The sequence below is a fragment of the Electrona antarctica genome (assembly GCF_951216825.1).
Source record: "Electrona antarctica genome assembly, chromosome: 24".
NCBI lineage: Eukaryota > Metazoa > Chordata > Actinopteri > Myctophiformes > Myctophidae > Electrona > Electrona antarctica.
Window position 1 is genome coordinate 515,451 of NC_136803.1, and position 18,992 is coordinate 534,442.

Sequence of the window (18,992 nt, forward strand, 5' to 3'; positions counted from 1 at the left end):
TCTCTCTGTCTCTGTCTCTGTCTCTCTCTGTCTCTCTCTGTCTCTGTCTCTGTCTCTGTCTCTGTCTCTGTCTCTGTCTCTGTCTCTCTCTCTCTCTCTCTCTCTCTCTCTCTCTCTATCCCCCCCTCGCCGCCCCCCCCCCCAGGTCCTCTGAACCAGATCCGCTCCAGTCTCCTGGGCTCCACGTCGGACTCCAACCTGAACCGCTACAGCACCATCAACAGGATCCCTCTGATCACGCTCAACTTCTCCGAGGCCAACAACGACAGCAGGAAGTGCCCGTCGCCGCCGTCCTCCGAGAAGACCATCATCGCCCCCACGGTCAAGGAGCGCACGGTCACGCACTGCGTCACCGAAAAGGTCACGCAGGTGAGGGTTCAAAGGTCACGCGCGCTGTGTCACGGACACAAGGGCACGCAGGTGAGGGTTCAAAGGTCACGCGCACTGCGTCACTGACAAGGTCACGCAGGTGAGGGTTCAAAGGTCACGCACTGTGCCATGTCTGCTGGACTACAATTCCCACAATGCTTTGGTGCACTGCTCCTCCTTGTGGATAGGGGGGAGGGGCTGTCTTACTGAGACAACATGTAGTCCAGGAAGTACAGTAAGTGAGCCCAGTGTCCATGACATCAGAGACACTGGGGGCTCACTGATAAAACCTAAAATATCTAAAACCACATATTACACACATAAAGACCCCCAGGAAAGTGTTCTAAATCTTCTAAACGTCATTAACACTTAGGCCGCTAGCATTTATTGAAAAATTAGGATCTGATTCACGCCAGCATTTTTTAAATTTGAGCTCTTATTTTGAAAAGCCGCCATTTCCGGTCCATGAGCAGTAGTCATAACCTAGGAAGCTACACGGAGCGGACAGGCCTTGTTTACCATCCGAAGCCAGACCGGAGCTCTGGAGAGCTCTACATCGTCCGATCTGTGCCGTCAAAGAAACGCTGTTTTGACCAAAATGCCATCTGGGACAAGGAATAGGAGATACAGGCGATTGAAAGAAATGGATAGAATGGATTCTTATGGCGACGACGATCTAAGATGGGCGATCCAGTGCTGTGCTAACAACACAGCTAGCTAACCGGCTAACGTGAGTAGCATTTTGGCTCAAGCAATCGAACGCGCTATAAAAGCTCAATTGCCGAAGGCCGTCGGCAATGGCGTTAAGCGTCAGTATCAAAATTAGGCTTCAATTGACTTTAATCGTCGGCAATGGCGCGCTAAGTGTTAACACAATCCATGCCAGTACATTACAATATAAAATCAGACCAGGTGCAGCGTTTCTATTGTAAAAAAAATAATAATTACGTCCTGGCACAGGGCGTTATAGTGCTTTAAACGTAACCTGTCGTTCCTTGGCTTGGATTGGGTTAACATATATTTTTTGGCGAAAAGGGTGAAGTGTCCCTTTAAGTGTCACCAGCGGGTGACAGTCTGACGCGTTCAGAACCCTCGTTGGAGTTTCAATTAACCCATTTAGACCTGAGCTCCATTCTACAACATGTCTTCTAAATCCCGACAGTTTTCTGAAAAACCCGATGTTTCTATGTCAGTGGTTCTCAATATTTCAAGTCAAGAACCCCCAGAATTATCTGTATTTGGCCGCCGACCCCCGTCTGAAAATATGTTGTTCCAGGGACCCTCCCCAGAGGCAAAGTTTTGAGTATAAACGTTCGCTCTCTGAAAGAATATATATTAAAAGATTTGCGCCACATTTTCACGATCTTTCAAAGATAGCAGACCTACAAGCTCGTAGAGCGGCACTCTGTGCCGCTCTACGAGCTTGTAGATCTGCTATTTTTCAATAGCTAAAGTATAACATAATGCTTTAAAACACCAAAAGGGGTTCCCGCTCAGAACGGGTTAATCCGTCCGTCTCTCTGACTGACAGCAACACCATGGCTGCACCGCCCGGCTGGCGCTGCGAGCTGCATGAGCAGACGTGATTGGTCGCAGCTGCTGTGTGTGTGTGTGTGTGTGTGTGTGTGTGTGTGTGTGTGTGTGTGTGTGTGTGTGTGTGTGTGTGTGTGTGTGTGTGTGTGTGTGTGTGTGTGTGTGTGTGTGTGTGTGTGTGTGTGTGTGTGTGTGTGTGTGTGCAGGACGGTGATAATGACTGATATATCACTATTGAATTCCGATGGCTCTCCACTCTGACTGAGTACACTCTCTCTCTCTCTCACACACACACACACACACACACAACACACACACACACACACTCAGTCTGGTGTGTGTGTTGACGGAGGCTGCTCAGTGAGATGGATTCAACAACGCAGAATCTAACCGGTTAGAAACGGGAAAACACCTGCGACATTTCACCTTTTTATTAGCTATATATGGCCCATTGGTTGGCTGTTAAAAACATTTTAAAATGATTGTGCCGTTTTACCCAAAGCTGAGAAAATCCCCTTTGAATGTTCACAACATTTCAACACCTAGAGCTGGCTAGCCTACTTTGACTTATAAATGTATACATTTAATTTGCCCAAATCAATAATCTGTTGGAATGAAAACCTTCTTCAACATTCAAACTGTGTTAATATGAAAAAAAACGAAAATCTCAAAAACAAAAAATCAAGTTTATTTTAGATTTTCTGCCTTTTCATTATAGGCGAGATGAGGACCATTTTGCTAGACCTGGTCACATATATACAAAATGAAATAATAAGCAAACATTTTTAACTAAATTCTGTGATTCTGAGGGTCCCTGGAACAAAGGCATGGGGGTCTTAACGGTCCTTAAAGGCATGGGGGTCTTAACGGTCCTTGACATGAGAAAGTTTGGGAACGACTGAATTACAAGACATTTGTAGGATGTTTAGTCAGTGAGTTTATTTCTCTTTCGGTCGGATGTGCCTCGGGTCTCAATGGGTTAATTACACCTCGATGCAAACTGTGTGTGCTTTCCCAGTTCTCACCGTGCGAGCCGTTCCCGGCGCTCAATTCATCATTACATGTTCTCTGCTCTGCCAAAGCTCTTCACCTCAGAACATTTTAGCCCAGAAACGGCTGATTAGAGCCAAGTTGTACTTTGCTCTACAAATGGCTTTGCTACTTAATGTGTTTCTATTTGAACGATATTTGCCGAGTCTTTATGTTTGCCCTCGTTGTTCCACACGTGTCTCGTGACATTCTGCTTCAAGTGGGATTTAGCACCAACATTAGGACGAATCAAAGTGATCAAACGGCGAAAGTATAGCCGATCTGCATCGATGTAGTCGCATTGTTAATTCATAATTAATGTTAGAAATAAAATCAATTACCGATTCATATCGACATTTTTTGACACCACTACTGTTTACCAACCCTTGCTGCCTTTTTTAGTCTTGAGCATTGGTTCCCAAAGTGGGGTCCGGGGACCCCCAGGGGTCCTTGAGGGAGTTCCAGGGGGTCCCCAGTTAAATGATAGTTTGGAACCAAATGGACCCCTATGGGTCTGTAACTCTGAGAGTGTACAAATGTACAATCTCAGAGTTAATTTAATGCCATTAAATGGGGGTCTGTAGCCGCATGTCAAACTGGGGGTCTTTGAAATTAAACATGTTGAGAATCACTGCTAGAGCCATAAAGATCTTCTCTTATGGAGGGGTCCCTGGCATATGAGATAGGATCCAACAGGAAGCACACACATCTCTTATGGAGGGGTCCCTGGCATATGAGATAGGATCCAACAGGAAGCACACACATCTCTTATGGAGGGGTCCCTGGCATATGAGATAGGATCCAACAGGAAGCACACACATCTCTTATGGAGGGCTCCCTGGCATATGAGATAGGATCCAACAGGAAGCACACACATCTCTTATGGAGGGGTCCCTGGCATATGAGATAGGATCCAACAGGAAGCACACACATCTCTTATGGAGGGGTCCCTGGCATATGAGATAGGATCCAACAGGAAGCACACACATCTCTTATGGAGGGCTCCCTGGCATATGAGATAGGATCCAACAGGAAGCACACACATCTCTTATGGAGGGGTCCCTGGCATATGAGATAGGATCCAAATTCTACAGGTGATGGTCAAAAATATTATAAGTACAATGAAAAGGAAGGGATGTTTCTTCAGGTATGACGAAGACCCACAAGGGTCGAAACGTTGTTCAATAAAGAATGTTCCTGGAAACAGTGTGCGGACATCCTTTTCATGGTCCCCTGGCATATCTCTTCAAATGGGGGGTCCGTGGGGCTATAATTAGTGTCAATTTGGGGGTCCTTGACATGAAAAGAGTTTGGGAACCACTGGTCTTGGGTATGAGCTAGGGCAGGGGTGGGCTACTGGCGGCCCGGGGGCCACATGCGGCCCCACCTTCACTTAATGCGGCCCTCAGGTTAATGTCAGGATACTGATATAATATTGGTTTCAGCTGTTTACAATTCCACAACATGCAAACATGACCCGCTTTAATTACTTCAGTCTAAATTAGTAGCTCAATGCTTCAACACAAGTATAATTAAAGGCATTTGAAATGAAAAATATTAATTTTCAGGATTCTGATTAAGAAAATAGCAAAAATTCAAGATTTCAATTAGAATATAGCAAAAATAGCCGATCTACAAGCTCAAAACGCGTCGCAGCGCGACGCGTTTTGAGCTTGTAGATCGGCTATTTTTGCGACGACCGTAATATATGGCCCTAGGGAGTGAGTGTTGAAATATAGTGGCCCTCTCCATCGTCAAAGTTGCCCACCCCTGAGCTAGGGCTAGGGTTAGTGGATTGATCACATGACGACCAGACGGCAGTGTTTTCGTCGAGGAAAAATGTCCGTCGACTGCGCTTTTTTCACTGACGAAAACCAAGCCATGACGACTAAAACTAAGACTGAAATATACTGACGATTTCGTCAACAAATAAAAAGTAGACTAAAATGTTAGGAAGGGACTAGTGGACAAGAGATCCAGTATGCGTAATTTTACATTTGGTTGCATGCTGAAAATAGCCGATCTACAAGCTCGAGCTGCGACGCGTTGTGAGCTTGTAGATCAGCAAGTGAAAAATCAGCCATTATGACGGCATCAAGGCCCGCCAAAATACATTTTAGTCGACTAAATCAACTGTAGATTTAGTCAACTAAAATCCTATGATATATAGTCGACTAAAACTAGACTATTACTAAGACATTCCAGGTGAAGGTAAAATGTGACTAAAACTAAATGAAAACTATTCAAGAGACTATGACTAAAACTAAAATCGTATTTTGCTGCTAAAAACAACACCGGAGGACGGTCTAACCACGAGGCCACTGAGCTGCTCTGTATCGACCGCTTTGGCAACAAAACCTTGAATGAACTCAGATGGATTGTGGAGCGGAGCCAGATGGATTGACACTCCCATGGATTGTGGAGCTGAGCCAGATGGTTTGTGGAGCGGAGCCAGATGGATTGACACTCCCATGGATTGTGGAGCGGAGCCAGATTGATTGTGGAGCGGAGCCAGATGGATTGTGGAGCGGAGCCAGATTGATTGACACTCCCATGGATTATGGAGCGGAGACAGATTGATTGTGGAGCGGAGCCAGATTGATTGACACTCCCATGGATTATGGAGCGGAGCCAGATTGATTGTGGAGCGGAGCCAGATTGATTGACAACGACACAAAGTGCAGGCTGCCTCATCCCAGCCCATTACGATGTCCTTCATCTGCATAAATTACCTTCACGGACACGCACACGCTTAATAGCCTAGGATTAATGGATCTAATCTCATATATAGAGACCTATAGGTAACCTAGGGATCCATCCATAATCTGTCTTCAACCGCTTATCCGTGGTCGGGTCGCGGGGGCAACAGCTCCACCAGAACGTTGTCCTCTGTACTCTGTTCAGTATGTTATTGGTGTGAGAGAAGAGGAGGCAGAGGACAGCATAGATATTTAAAAACAATAGATGCCTCATTGGCTGCTGCAGTTTGTTGGAGCGCGATGTGTGTTGAAGGAGGGGCTGAAGAATTTACACTGGGAGAGGAAGTACGCCGGAAGAGTGGACGGCACACTACTTCACGCTGCCACTCAAGTGACTACTGGCCAATCACAGTGTGGCCTATCTCACGAGTCGATTTCCGATTCTTGGGGTCGTGATTCAATCAACACTCTCCCTCCCATTCACGAGTTACACAATAAGTGAATTTATTGTAAAACAGCTTCCCTCCCAATAACGACGTTACACGAGTTACATTTTCATTGTTTTATTTGCGTTTTTATTACCTTTTAAGACATACTAGTCCGGGAGCCGACTGCTGATTTTTGGCTGAACGTGGTTTCGTCAGATAAAGTATTTTTCTCAACTGATTCTTGTAGCTTGGGGTCCCCTCTTAATAATTCAAGAGGGTGCCCAGTGATATCCCTTGGGCATTTTTTGTTATTAACCCCTTAATGCCCGAAACAGTAAAAATCAACCCAAAATAGAGTTTTATGGTATGTCATGCAAAATGCTTGATCTAAATGTATCAAATTTGCTTTCTACAGTGTTTATACATGACAGTGGATGTGTACAGTGCATCAGATTTAATATTGATGTATTTTTAGATATTAACCCCTTCATATCCAAAACACCAAAATCCCATAAAATTTGATTTAGGGCATTTTTTTGCTCAGCAATGAAATCAAATCAGATCTGCTTCCTTCAAAGTATATGAGTGAAACTGGTCATGTACTAAATGTTTCCTTTCAGATTAATGCATATTAACCCTTTATTAAGCATTTCATCTTGAGCATCCTGCACGGAAACATCAAAACATTCAACTCAAAACCATCCAATTTACTTTTTCAAATGTGTATTGATAAATGACAAAATACAAATATTGCACGAGATGAATAAACAGTCGGATTACAAAAATAATATATTTTTTTAATAGTATCAATTCATAACTGTAACCTACATAATAGAAACACAATTCGTCCATGTTACCTTTCCCTGCTATTTCGACTGACAAGCTAGTCGTCAAAGCGACCAGCAGAACGGTTTTCAAAGTGAGGACCTTCAAGCTCACCGTGTCCAGTGGTTCAAAAGGATCCCGAGATAGGGCGTCCAGTACCTGTGTCAGGTCCCAGGACGGAACCAGTGACCTGATTATCGGTCTGGCACGTGCAACGCCCCTCATGAACTGACGGATCAGCAAGTGTTCACTCACTGGTCTGTTATTCATACCTACGTGGTAGGCGGAAATGGCCGCCAGGTTGACTTTAACCGAAGATTTTCCAAGATCCCTATCAAGAAATTCTTGTAGAAAATGTCCATCACTGACGCCTGAAAAGGGATAACCCTGACAGGTCTCGATGAACACCAACGTTCAAACACCTTCCAGGCTGTGTTGTAACGCTGTCTAGTCGAAAGAGCTAGTTCTATTAGATGGTATCTTAGATTAGCTGTAGTTCTATTGGATGGTATTTTAGATTAGCTGTAGTTCTATTGGATGGTATCTTAGATTAGCTGTAGTTCTATTGGATGGTATCTTAGATTAGCTGTAGTTCTATTGGATGGTATCTTAGATTAGCTGTAGTTCTATTGGATGGTATCTTAGATTAGCTGTAGTTCTATTGGATGGTATCTTAGATTAGCTGTAGTTCTATTGGATAGTATCTTAGATTAGCTGTAGTTCTATTGGATGGTATCTTAGATTAGCTGTAGTTCTATTGGATGGTATTTTAGATTAGCTGTAGTTCTATTGGATGGTATCTTAGATTAGCTGTAGTTCTATTGGATGGTATCTTAGATTAGCTGTAGTTCTATTGGATGGTATCTTAGATTAGCTGTAGTTCTATTGGATGGTATCTTAGATTAGCTGTAGTTCTATTGGATGGTATCTTAGATTAGCTGTAGTTCTATTGGATGGTATCTTAGATTAGCTGTAGTTCTATTGGATGGTATCTTAGATTAGCTGTAGTTCTATTGGATGGTATCTTAGATTAGCTGTAGTTCTATTGGATGGTATCTTAGATTAGCTGTAGTTCTATTGGATGGTATCTTAGATTAGCTGTAGTTCTATTGGATGGTATCTTAGATTAGCTGTAGTTCTATTGGATGGTATCTTAGATTAGCTGTAGTTCTATTGGATGGTATCTTAGATTAGCTGTAGTTCTATTGGATGGTATCTTAGATTAGCTGTAGTTCTATTGGATGGTATCTTAGATTAGCTGTAGTTCTATTGGATGGTATCACGCAGAACTTTTCTTGGCTTCGCGTCTCACTTCATTTCTTGTTCTCTCGTGGTGCGGTCGGAGGGAGAGGTACACGTCCAACAAGCTCATGAAATCACGCCGTGACAGAAGTAGGCCAGCAGCGTATAGCGAGGCTGCCGGTTCATTTGCATTCGTTGGCATTATCGTTAACTCATTTACACCTGAGGCCGATTAAAAAACAATATGGCTTCTAAATCTTAACAATTTTCCTATATTTGTCAGTGGGTGCGCAACCTTTTTCAAGTCAAGGACCCCCAGAACTATCTGTATTTGGCTGCTGACCCCCATCTGAAAATATGTTGTTCCAGGGACCCTCTCCCCCTCCCCAGAAGCAAAGATTTGAGTTAAAAACATTCGCTCTGAAAGAATATAATGCTTCAAAGATTTGCGCTACATTTTCACGATTTAAAAAAAATAAATAGTTAAAATATAACATAGTGCTTAAAACACCAAAAAGGGGTACCCGCCCAGAACGGGTTAACTCCGTAGCAGCTAGCCGCGGAAACACGTACGGAACAACACTCATGCTCTTATAAATTATATGACGCTCCAGCGCTCGGCGAGAGTCGACGTATACCACACAGCACCCACGGCACGGAAAGTAACTAAGTACATTTACTTAAGTAATAGATTTTGAGGTGTTTACTTGAGTGTTTCCATTTCCCAGTACTTTTACTTCTACTCCACTACATCTCGGAGGCAAATATTGTATACTTTCACTACCACTACATTAATTTAAAAACGGTAGTAGTTACTTTGAAGATTTTCATTATTATTAGAAAACATACACTTATACCACTTCAGCCCTAAATACATTCCGGGCCATTAGAAAATAGCAGATCTACAGGTTCACAATGTGTCGCGATGCGACACATTGTGAACTTGTAGATCTACTTTTTTCAAAATTTGACAACTTGAAATGAGACATCATATTCGGCACAATGAGTACTTTTACTTTCCGTACTTCAAGTACATCCTGATGCCAATACTTGTGTATACTTTTACTCAAGTACGTTTTGAATATTACTTGTATTTCTACATTGCAGTATAGGCTATTATAGATACTTTTACTTAACCCATTCTGTCATACTTTAGCTATTGGAAAATAGCAGACCTACAAGCTCGTAGCGCGGCACCGAGTGCCGCGCTTCGAGCTTGTAGATCTGCTATTTTTTAAAGATCGTGAAAATGTGGGCGCAAATCTTTCAATATATATTCTTTCAGAGTGAGCATTTTTAACTCAAATCTTTGCTTCTGGGGGGGGGGTGGGGGGGGTGGGGTCACTGGAACAACATATTTTGAGATTGGGGTCCGGGGCCAAATACAGATACTTCTAGGGGTCCTTGACACGGAAAATGTTTGAGAACGACATTTTTCAGAAAACTGTCAGGATTTAGAAGACATTTGTAGAATCGTCCTCAGGTCGAAATGGAGTAAAACATGCAAGTAGTTTTTCCACCACTGTGAGCTGGAAACGGCAGAAAGCTTTGCACTCGTGTGAACCCGAGAGAGAGAGAGAGAGAGAGAGAGGGGGGGGGGGGGAGAGAGAGAGAGAGGGAGGTGGAGAGAGAGAGAGGGAGGGGGGGGGGGAGAGATGCAGATAGCTACAGTAGGGCGTGTTAAATAATTAAGGTGGGATCTTTTATTTAGAAACAGATCGGCCGCGACATGTTAAGACCTGCTGTCATTCTGCCAACCTGGCAACGCTCCCACCGGGGCCTGAGGATGGACCACCATTTGATGACATTTAGCCTCTCAGACCCATCTGAGCCACGGACCACCATTTGATGACATTTAGCCTCTCAGACCCATTTCAGCCACGGACCACCATTTGATGACATTTAGCCTCTCAGACCCATCTGAGCCACGGACCACCATTTGATGACATTTAGCCTTTCAGACCCATTTGAGCCACGGACCACCGTTTGATGACATTTAGCCTCTCAGACTCATTTGAGCCACGGACCACCATTTGATGACATTTAGCCTCTCAGACCCATTTGAGCCACGGACCACCGTTTGATGACATTTAGCCTCTCAGACCCTAGACTTTATTTGTGGTATATTATGCTGTATTGATGTTGGTACCATTAGGAGAGATAACAGGCAAACGTTGATCAACATAACAATTATTCTACATTCTCTAATTGTGTAGACCATCTTGTAAATTAAGTAATGCAGATGTTCAACAATAATCTTAACTGTGGAGAGCGTAAAACTAAACCATGAAACACCCGCCTCCCCCTCCCTCTCAAATGGCACCCGCCCCCCCTCCCCCTCCCTCTCAAATGGCACCCGCCTGCCCCTCGCCCTCCTCCTGGTTTTCCAATACCAGATCTACAAGCCTCACACTTTTAGTCGACTAAATCTACAGTTGAATTAGTCGGCTAAAATGCATTTTGGTGGGCCTTGATGCCGTCATAATGGATGATTTCACACTTGCTGAAAATAGTCGATCTACAAGCTCACCACGCATTTTCAGCATGCAACCACGTGTAAAATGACTTATACTGGATCTATTGTCCACTATAGTCCCTTCCTAACATTTTAGTCTAGTTTTTAGTTGTTGACGAAATTGTCAATATACAGTATATGTCTTTGTTTTAGTCGTCAAAGCTTAGTATTAATTTAGTCTCCATTTATTGTATTTTTTTATTTATTTTTTGTCATAGTATAAGTCGACAGAATCAACAATGCATGGGTGCGAGGGGGGGGGGGGGGGGCAGCACTATTCAGGGGGGGGTTATAACACTATGCAGGGGGGGGGCCTGCTTCAGCCCTGCTGGGAGCCCCCAAATTGTTAAATCGGCCACTGGTGACAGGAGAGATGATCAGAGGAGCAGAGTTCCTAACACCATAATTAAAAGAGGGACTGAAGAATGGATATAGTCTCTCAGTGAAGGAGCAGTCAGTGAAAGAGTAGAGGTGGACTCTGGTCTCCACATCATAAAAGGAGACCAGACCCTCCTCATAATCCACAAACACTCCCACTGTCTGGAGCTCCTCTCTTACAGGGACAGAAGGGCCAGCAAGAGCCTTGTACACATTTCCATTCCTCCACGCTATAGTCCAGCAACCATTGTTGGGGGTCGCTGTGATCTGTCCCTTCCTGTTGATGGACTCTCTGGCCACTCCTAGATACCAGGCAGTCTTCCCTCCAACCTGAACCTCATAGTAAAACCTTCCTGAGCAGAAGCCTTGTTTTCCTAAGACACAGGCACATGGAGAGAATCTCTTTTTGTTGTTTGGGAGATTCTTCTTTATGTTTCCACAATGCACTTGTTTCCCATCGTCAGACAGGATGAGGTTGGGATGTGCTGTATCAGGGTCCAGGGTCACATTCACAGCACATTGCTGAATCCACTTCATCTCAACATCACACATCTTCTTCATCTCCTGACTGAGTGTCTTCTCCAGCTGAGACACAGCTGTCCTCACAGTCTCCACATATAAAGACTGATGGACACTGACCTTTGTCCAGTCCTTGGTGGGTGGAGGGGTGTTGATGGATGTGACGTTCTGGATGAGGTGGTCTTCAGAGTGGGAGGGCTGTTTCAGCTCAGAGCTTCTCTTCTCCAACTGAGTGATTTCCTTTTTCAGATCTTTGATGAATCCGTCAGCCTGTTTCTCTGCTGTCTTCTGCTTCTCTTCAATCACACCAATGAGCTCAGCCTGGCTTCTCTCAATACAGCTGATCAGAGCAGCGAAGACCTGCACACTGCCTGTTATCACTGTGTCTGCATCTCTCCTGCTGAGCTCTACTGAGCGTCTGAACTCCTGAATCTTCACTCGTCTCTCCTGGATCATCGTCGATTTCTGCCTCTGTCTTTGCTTCATATTCTTCTTTCACCTTGTGATTCCTGAACTGTTGAACCATCTCCGAAACCAAAGTATTGACAGATAACTCTGGTCTCGTGTGGAAGGTTTTGTTGCACAGCGGACACCTGCACACAGCACCAGCGTCCCAGCAATGTGTGATGCAGGCGTTGCAGTAGTTGTGTCCACACGGAGTGGTGACCGGTTCAGAGAACAAGTCCATACAGACGGAACACTGCAGGTGGTCTTCAGGACGGAGACCGCTGGCGGACGCACCCATTTCCACACACCGACGACGAATAAAAACCCTCGGGAAGGTCCAGGTGTCTGTAGTATCTGGTGGCCTGTGACAGACAGAAGGTCCAGGTGTCTGTCGTATCTGATGGCCTGTGACAGACAGAAGGTCCAGGTGTCTGTCGTATCTGGTGGCCTGTGAAGGACAGAAGGTCCAGGTGTCTGTCGTATCTGATGGCCTGTGAAGGACGGAAGGTCCAGGTGTCTGTAGTATCTGGTGGCCTGTGAAGGACGGAAGGTCCAGGTGTCTGTAGTATCTGGTGGCCTGTGAAGGACGGAAGGTCCAGGTGTCTGTAGTATCTGGTGGCCTGTGAAGGACGGAAGGTCCAGGTGTCTGTAGTATCTGATGGCCTGTGAAGGACGGAAGGTCCAGAGATCTGTCTCCTGGTGACAGGTCTGGTCTGGAGTTGGTTGAAGGTCTGACGATGGAGTCTCTGGAAGAAGAAAGTGGAAATTGTCGTCGAAGAGTTGATTCGGGGCTGACGGTCGGAAACTCTGGGAGGAGCTTGTTGCATGTGGGGAGCCTATCTGCAGATTACTCTGACTTTTATGTGGTTGGCCCAATGTGATGATGTCGTCCTCCGTGATGTCACTGTGAGTCTGTCGTATCCATATATGGAGTGCTGATGTCATACACGCCAAGCAGGGGAGTAACTGATGCTAATTAGGAGAATGCAGAGCGGTGACATCATGGTGACATCATGGGTATGTATGGTCAGAGCCATTAGACAGAGTTACCAAAACTCTGTTCACTTCATGGGACTTCAGTCCAATGGCTGCTCTCCTACATAGACTTATATTGGCTTCAGTCCAATGGAGGCTCTCCTACATAGACTTCTATTGGCTTCAGTCCAATGGAGGCTCTCCTACATAGACTTCTATTGGCTTCAGTCCAATGGAGGCTCTCCTACATAGGCTCAGAGCTTCTCTTCTCCAACTGAGTGATTTCCTGTTGCAGGTCTTTGATGAATCCTTCAGCCTGTTTCTCTGTTGTCTTCTGCTTCTCTTCAATCACACCAATGAGCTCAGCCGCTGTGACATCACTGTGATGTCACAGTGACCACACACACACACACACACACACAGAGTCCCGTGTCAGCCGTGCCCAAATAAGGAGTTCGTTCCGTGATGTCACGCTGGCCTCCCAAGCAGTGCACTGATTGGTAAACGGTAGGTTGCCATAGCAACCCAAAACCAACAAACTGATTTCCTAGGGAACTCTATATGAGATGGAAACTCCATATTTGGGCATTCAGGGAACACACATAGACACAGACACAGATATGTCCTTATATGGGTATAAATGGTCTGCCATCCAGACGGGTTGGGACCAGCGACGGGCAGCGACGGGTTGGGACCAGGACCAGCGACGGGTTGGGACCAGCGACGGGTTGGGACCAGGACCAGCGACGGGTTGGGACCAGGACCAGCGACGGGTTGGGACCAGCGACGGGTTGGGACCAGGACCAGCGACGGGTTGGGACCAGGACCAGCGACGGGTTGGGACCAGGACCAGCGACGGGTTGGGACCAGGACCAGCGACGGGTTGGGACCAGGACCAGCGACGGGTTGGGACCAGCGACGGGTTGGGACCAGCGACGGGTTGGGACCAGCGACTTGACTCCTGTGCCTCCAGAACCTGTTTGGACTGAGGTCGATACAAAAAGGCTTCTAAATCCTATTTTTTTCTGAAAAAACCCATGTTTCTATGTCAGTGATGCTCCACCTTTTTCATGTCAAGGACCCCCAGAATCAACTCTATTGGGCCACGCACCCCCATCAAAAAATATGCAGTTCCAGGGACCCCCCAGAAGCCAATATTTTAGTTAAAAAGGTTTGCTCTGAAATATATATTCAAAGATTTGTGCCACATTTTCACGACTTTTCAAAAATAGCAGACCTACAAGCTCGTAGCGCGCCACTCTGTGTCCAATAGGAACATTGGAGGTAGCTCTCTTCATAGTTGTTCTTCCATTCGGAGGACACCCCCCTCATTACTGGAGGTTCCATTTTCACACAGCCTGGATGGTAATTGCGGTACCCGGCGAGGCAAGCGAGAATAGATTCCGTGTCTGAACTGATCGCAGTAAACAATGCTTGTCTTTTTTTTTTCTCCCTTACACGAGGTCCAAGCTGGGCTTTTTTCTCTTTTCTTTTTCAGGGTTTTCATTACATGTTCCGTTCCTTCTCTCTCAGCCCCCCCCCCGATTCACAACCTGCTCTCATCACAGCTCGACACTAATCATATGGACGATGTCAAGGTCATACAGCCAGGAGATAAGGTCGCTTGATCCTGAAAGACCTCCGTCTGGCTCGAAGTTATAAGAGAGCCGTATACATTTCTACTTGCAAAAAAGAGATTTCAACCTTACTACTACTTAGTTTAGTTTAGTTTATTGGTCATTTAAAATAAACACACCTTATACAATGTATTCAGGGTTTTTTTGTTGACCAAAAGGGAGTGTTTGGCAGAAGCCTCAGCTTATAATACCAGCCCTTTTAATATTCAAAATAGCTATAAAAGGATGAAAATACAACAAAAGTACAAAACAAGACAAAACAAAACAAGCATAACAAAACAAAAACAAGACAAAAACAAAAACAAAACATGTGCTACTAGGACTTATCAGAGGAAATTTCAGCCTCTGTGTTTATATTTATATGCAAATATCATGACCAATGGCATTACAATGAACATCAATTATGATGTTTAGGTGTTTAGGTGAAAATAGAACTTAAAACAAATATATGAATTAATGAATTCATTAAACAGCATTTCTAGCAGGTCATTTTTAAACATTCCATGTCTTTTCAACATTAGGTTTGGAATCTATGGAATACATTTCACAGCATGATGTGTGGCCTTTAGGGTAGACGCTATTTATAGAGACATGTTCCCCTCGAGCGGGCGGGGGGCTTAACTTAACTCAGTCAGAACCAGGCCTGGAATTTCATCCTTTTAGGGGCAAGGCCACTTGGCCTTTAGTGTGGTCAACTTTTTGAGGGCACAAGGCCAAGTGCCAGGGCATGAAGGCCATCAATTAAAACAATGATTTTATGTCCCCGGTCATCATTATTTTAGCTTAAAGGTTAAGGATGATTACATTTGTTTTAATTTAAACCCCATGTTACAGACATGTTTACAATATTTGAATAGTGCAGAGAGATGAAAATCATAATGAAATGGCCTAGGACCCTGTCACCCTAGGCTAATTCATATACATTTAATTTGGGGGTCCTTGAAATTAAAATGGCTGAGGATCACTGGATTCAATTGTGAGTTAATTCACAGAAAATACAATGACAGACAGCCTACATTAATTTTTATAGCCCAAGTTTCTGTTCTGCCTTGTTTGTTTTTGTTCTGCTATATTGTCACAACTGTGTGATATGTTCCTTGTTTTTAATTTTCTTCTATTGTTTACACTGTACAAATTGTTCAGCAACTTCTAACTTTGTTTCGAAAGGTGCTTTATAAATAACATTTACTTACTTACTTAACTTTTGAATGAGGGCTTGGTTTAGAAAATAACATATAAATGTAGATTTTAAGGCTAGACTGGCATATGGCATTGTGGGGCTGCAGGACTGAGGACTCTGGAGATAAGTCAAGTGTGAAAAGCATTTTGTACAATTGTGTGCTTATGAACATTTACCACGTTATGTCCGCATTGATACAGAAATGAATGATTATTAAGCGAGCGACGCGTGGTGTACAGTGAGCGCGCTCTGATGCTTGGCTACTAGCGTTTGGCTAGCGATATTAGCCTTGGCCAGCGTTGGCTGTTTAAACAATTTACTCTGTCAACTAACGTAGCAGACGATAGCGTGGTAAATGGTGGAGGAGTCCTGCAGTCTATGCTGTTGCGTGGTGTTGTTTTGTGAGTTTATATCCATGAAGACGAGTCACGTTGGTCTTAACACACGGGCTCTGTGTGATAATAATCCTGAAGCACCGCGGTCCGCGCCAGCCGGGCCGAGTGTCAGTGAGTGAGAGGCGAGCTGTCAGTGCGTGACTGCGTGTATGTGTGCATGGAGCGGAGGAGGAGGGAGGAGGCAAAGTAACGCAAAAGAATCAAACCACTTGGCAAATGGCAACACAACTACACGGGGAAGGTTACCGTAATGACTGGAAAATTGCACAGAGGAAAAACGGTAAAATGAACTGCTGTGGGCGCCGGTCGGGGCACATGGGCACCACGGCCACTGTGGCCGTATGGGCATATCATTTTCCGAGGGGCACACGGCCAAAGAGAGGGGCAACGACGGCCATGGCCGCCGTGGCCGCCGTGAAATTCCTGCCCTGGTCAGAACGCAGCCTAACATTTCACTGCTTCTGCTTGATGTGTGAACGGCTGACCGGCGTGCCCCATGGCTCTGTCCTCGGTCCAGCTGGTTGCGGGTTACAGTTCAGGACCCATTCAGGACGGGAACCCCTTTAGGTGTTTTAAGGACTATGTTATACTTTGGCTATTGAAAAACAGCAGATCGACAAGCAGGCATACTTGAGGCTCATACATAGTCTGGATTTTCGGTGGTGAGGTGACCACCGAACTAAAACATGACGTCACTGAGCCGCGGTGAAGAGCAAACCACCGCCCCAGCCCTTCTCTCTATTTATACTCACCACCGCTCAACGTTATTTCAGCGGTGGTCACCTCGCCACTGGAGCGGTGGTCACCTCGCCACCGGAGCGCCACTGGAGCGGTGGTCACCTCACCACTGGAGCGGTGGTCACCTCGCCACCGGAGCAGTGGTCACCTCACCACTGGAGCGGTGGTCACCTCACCACCGAAAATCCAGACTATGAATGAGCCTTTACGGTAGCGTTCGGAACACCGCACCGGTGCGCACTCGCCTGTTAGTTTGCACTCGCCTGTTAGTTTGCATTGCACGGTGCGCTCAGTGCGCTATTTCCGCGCCCTTAATGAAGTGGTGGTGCGTGTCCACATCAGTGTTGGGTGTAACGGAGCTATTAATAACGGCGTTATGTAAGGGACTACTTTTATAACGGTAACGGAATAAAGTAAGTAGTTAGTTTTGCAATTTAGTAGTTAGTTACCTAGTTACTTTTCCAAAACAGTAATCTCGTTACTATAATGTGTCCCTGTTCATTTTGTGTGCAAGATTTAAAAAGAATAAAGCCCCGACTGCCCACGGAGTCTATTTCTCCTGCCTTCTGTGTGATTTGTCTTCCCAAGCCCCAACGCGCAGCGTATAGTATAGCCTACTATACATCCTGCGTCTACTACATCCTGTAAGTTCACTTAAGAAATAAAAGTATTGTTACAAGCAGCTTTTATTTTGAAGAGGAAGAGGAAGTTGTTTCGGTTGTAGCCAGCTGCCATGACAGTGCCGGTAGTGGAATAATAACAACATGCTTTAAGCCCAAAAAAACGCATGCGTCTTTGACTTAAACAATGTAGGCTAAACACTTTGGAATTACGTTAAACATGGTAGATCCTCCGTGGCTGCGTCATTAGGTGAGTACTAGTTTAATGAATTGTTTAAGTTTCATAGTAACATTCATCATCAACAGGCTGTTGTTGATGCCCCCCTAGCCATGGTTCACATGACGCTCGTACTTCACGAGCATGACAGTCATGTTTCAGGGCTAATGCCCCCCCAAAATAACAGGTTACAGGATTCTCATTCTGTTACTGTCACTGGATGGCCGCCGTGCCATTTCTTATAAACTATGTAGTTCATACGTGGGTCCACGGTGGTGGTGGTGTTCATGCGCCGCGGTGTGCGCCGTGGAGAGGGCATTATGCGCGCTGCTGGCTGGTTGGAGCGCAGCGCAACAGCCTTTCTGTCCAGTCCTACGTGTATAGGCTGGCGATTGTGGCGAATTATATTCGTTAATAAAGAGAGAGCTGTAAAGGGGATATTGTCTATGGTCAGTTCATGGTGTGTATCATTCTCGTTTTTAACCATAGAGTTAATTAGGGCCGTAATAATGCGGCGCAATGACGGTAGGCAGTAGCCTAATAGCCTACAATGTAAACAACTTGCGCAAGCATTAAAAATGGGTTTTAATTGTCGGGTAACGGAAAATAATCTAACCTTTTACTTTTCTCAGAAGGTAATTTGTAACGGTAAGGGATTATTTTTATGGGCAGTAATCCAGTAACCTAACGACGTTACTTTCTAAAGTAACGATCCCCAACACTGGTCCACATAAAGATGACATTTTAAGACATTCTTCCTCCTTATAATTTTAATTTATAACAATAAGACCTGATGATCATGTTTTAGGGTGGCAAAAAAATTACGGCACTCCAAGATAGCAAAATGACCTCCTCCTCTCATCCACTCTGCAGGGAGTTCCAACTACTCCCCTCTGGTAGACGGTACAAAGCACCAAAAGCTAACCGTGACATCTTTAAAAAATTCCTTCATCCCTAATGCCATTAAGACACTAAATGATACCATGTCTCGCTAGATTGGTTTTTAATATTTGCCACTGTGTTGTCCTGCATTTTTGCCATGAAGATAATTGTGTAAGTGTTGTTGTTGTTGTTGTTGTTGTTGCTGTTTGTTCTTTTTACTGTTGTTGAGACCGAAGACAAATTTCCACACGTGGACAATAAATGAACACAGAGTCCGCCAGAAACGAGGAACACGAAGGTTTAAATTAGTACCCTAGCCCGCCAAACCCGAAGGTTTAAATTAGTACCCTAGCCCGCCAAACCC

General features: G+C 44.9%; 2 protein-coding genes across 2 annotated transcripts in view; one reads left to right on the forward strand and one right to left on the reverse strand.

Annotated features, from left to right (window-relative positions):
• Positions 1 to 18,992, forward strand: part of LOC306917154 (voltage-gated inwardly rectifying potassium channel KCNH7-like) — a 228,583-nt gene that overhangs the window by 149,837 nt on the left and 59,754 nt on the right. The window contains exon 7 of the mRNA XM_079495287.1: positions 146 to 369. Coding sequence (XP_079351413.1) covers positions 146 to 369 — 224 coding nt within the window. The remainder of the gene's footprint in view (positions 1 to 145; positions 370 to 18,992) is intronic.
• Positions 10,938 to 12,063, reverse strand: LOC306917103 (E3 ubiquitin-protein ligase TRIM21-like; the record flags this gene model as incomplete). The annotated part of the gene is made up of 2 exons (XM_079495233.1): positions 10,938 to 11,825; positions 12,037 to 12,063. 2 exons carry the CDS (start codon positions 12,061 to 12,063, stop codon positions 10,938 to 10,940), a joined length of 915 nt encoding a protein of 304 aa, XP_079351359.1.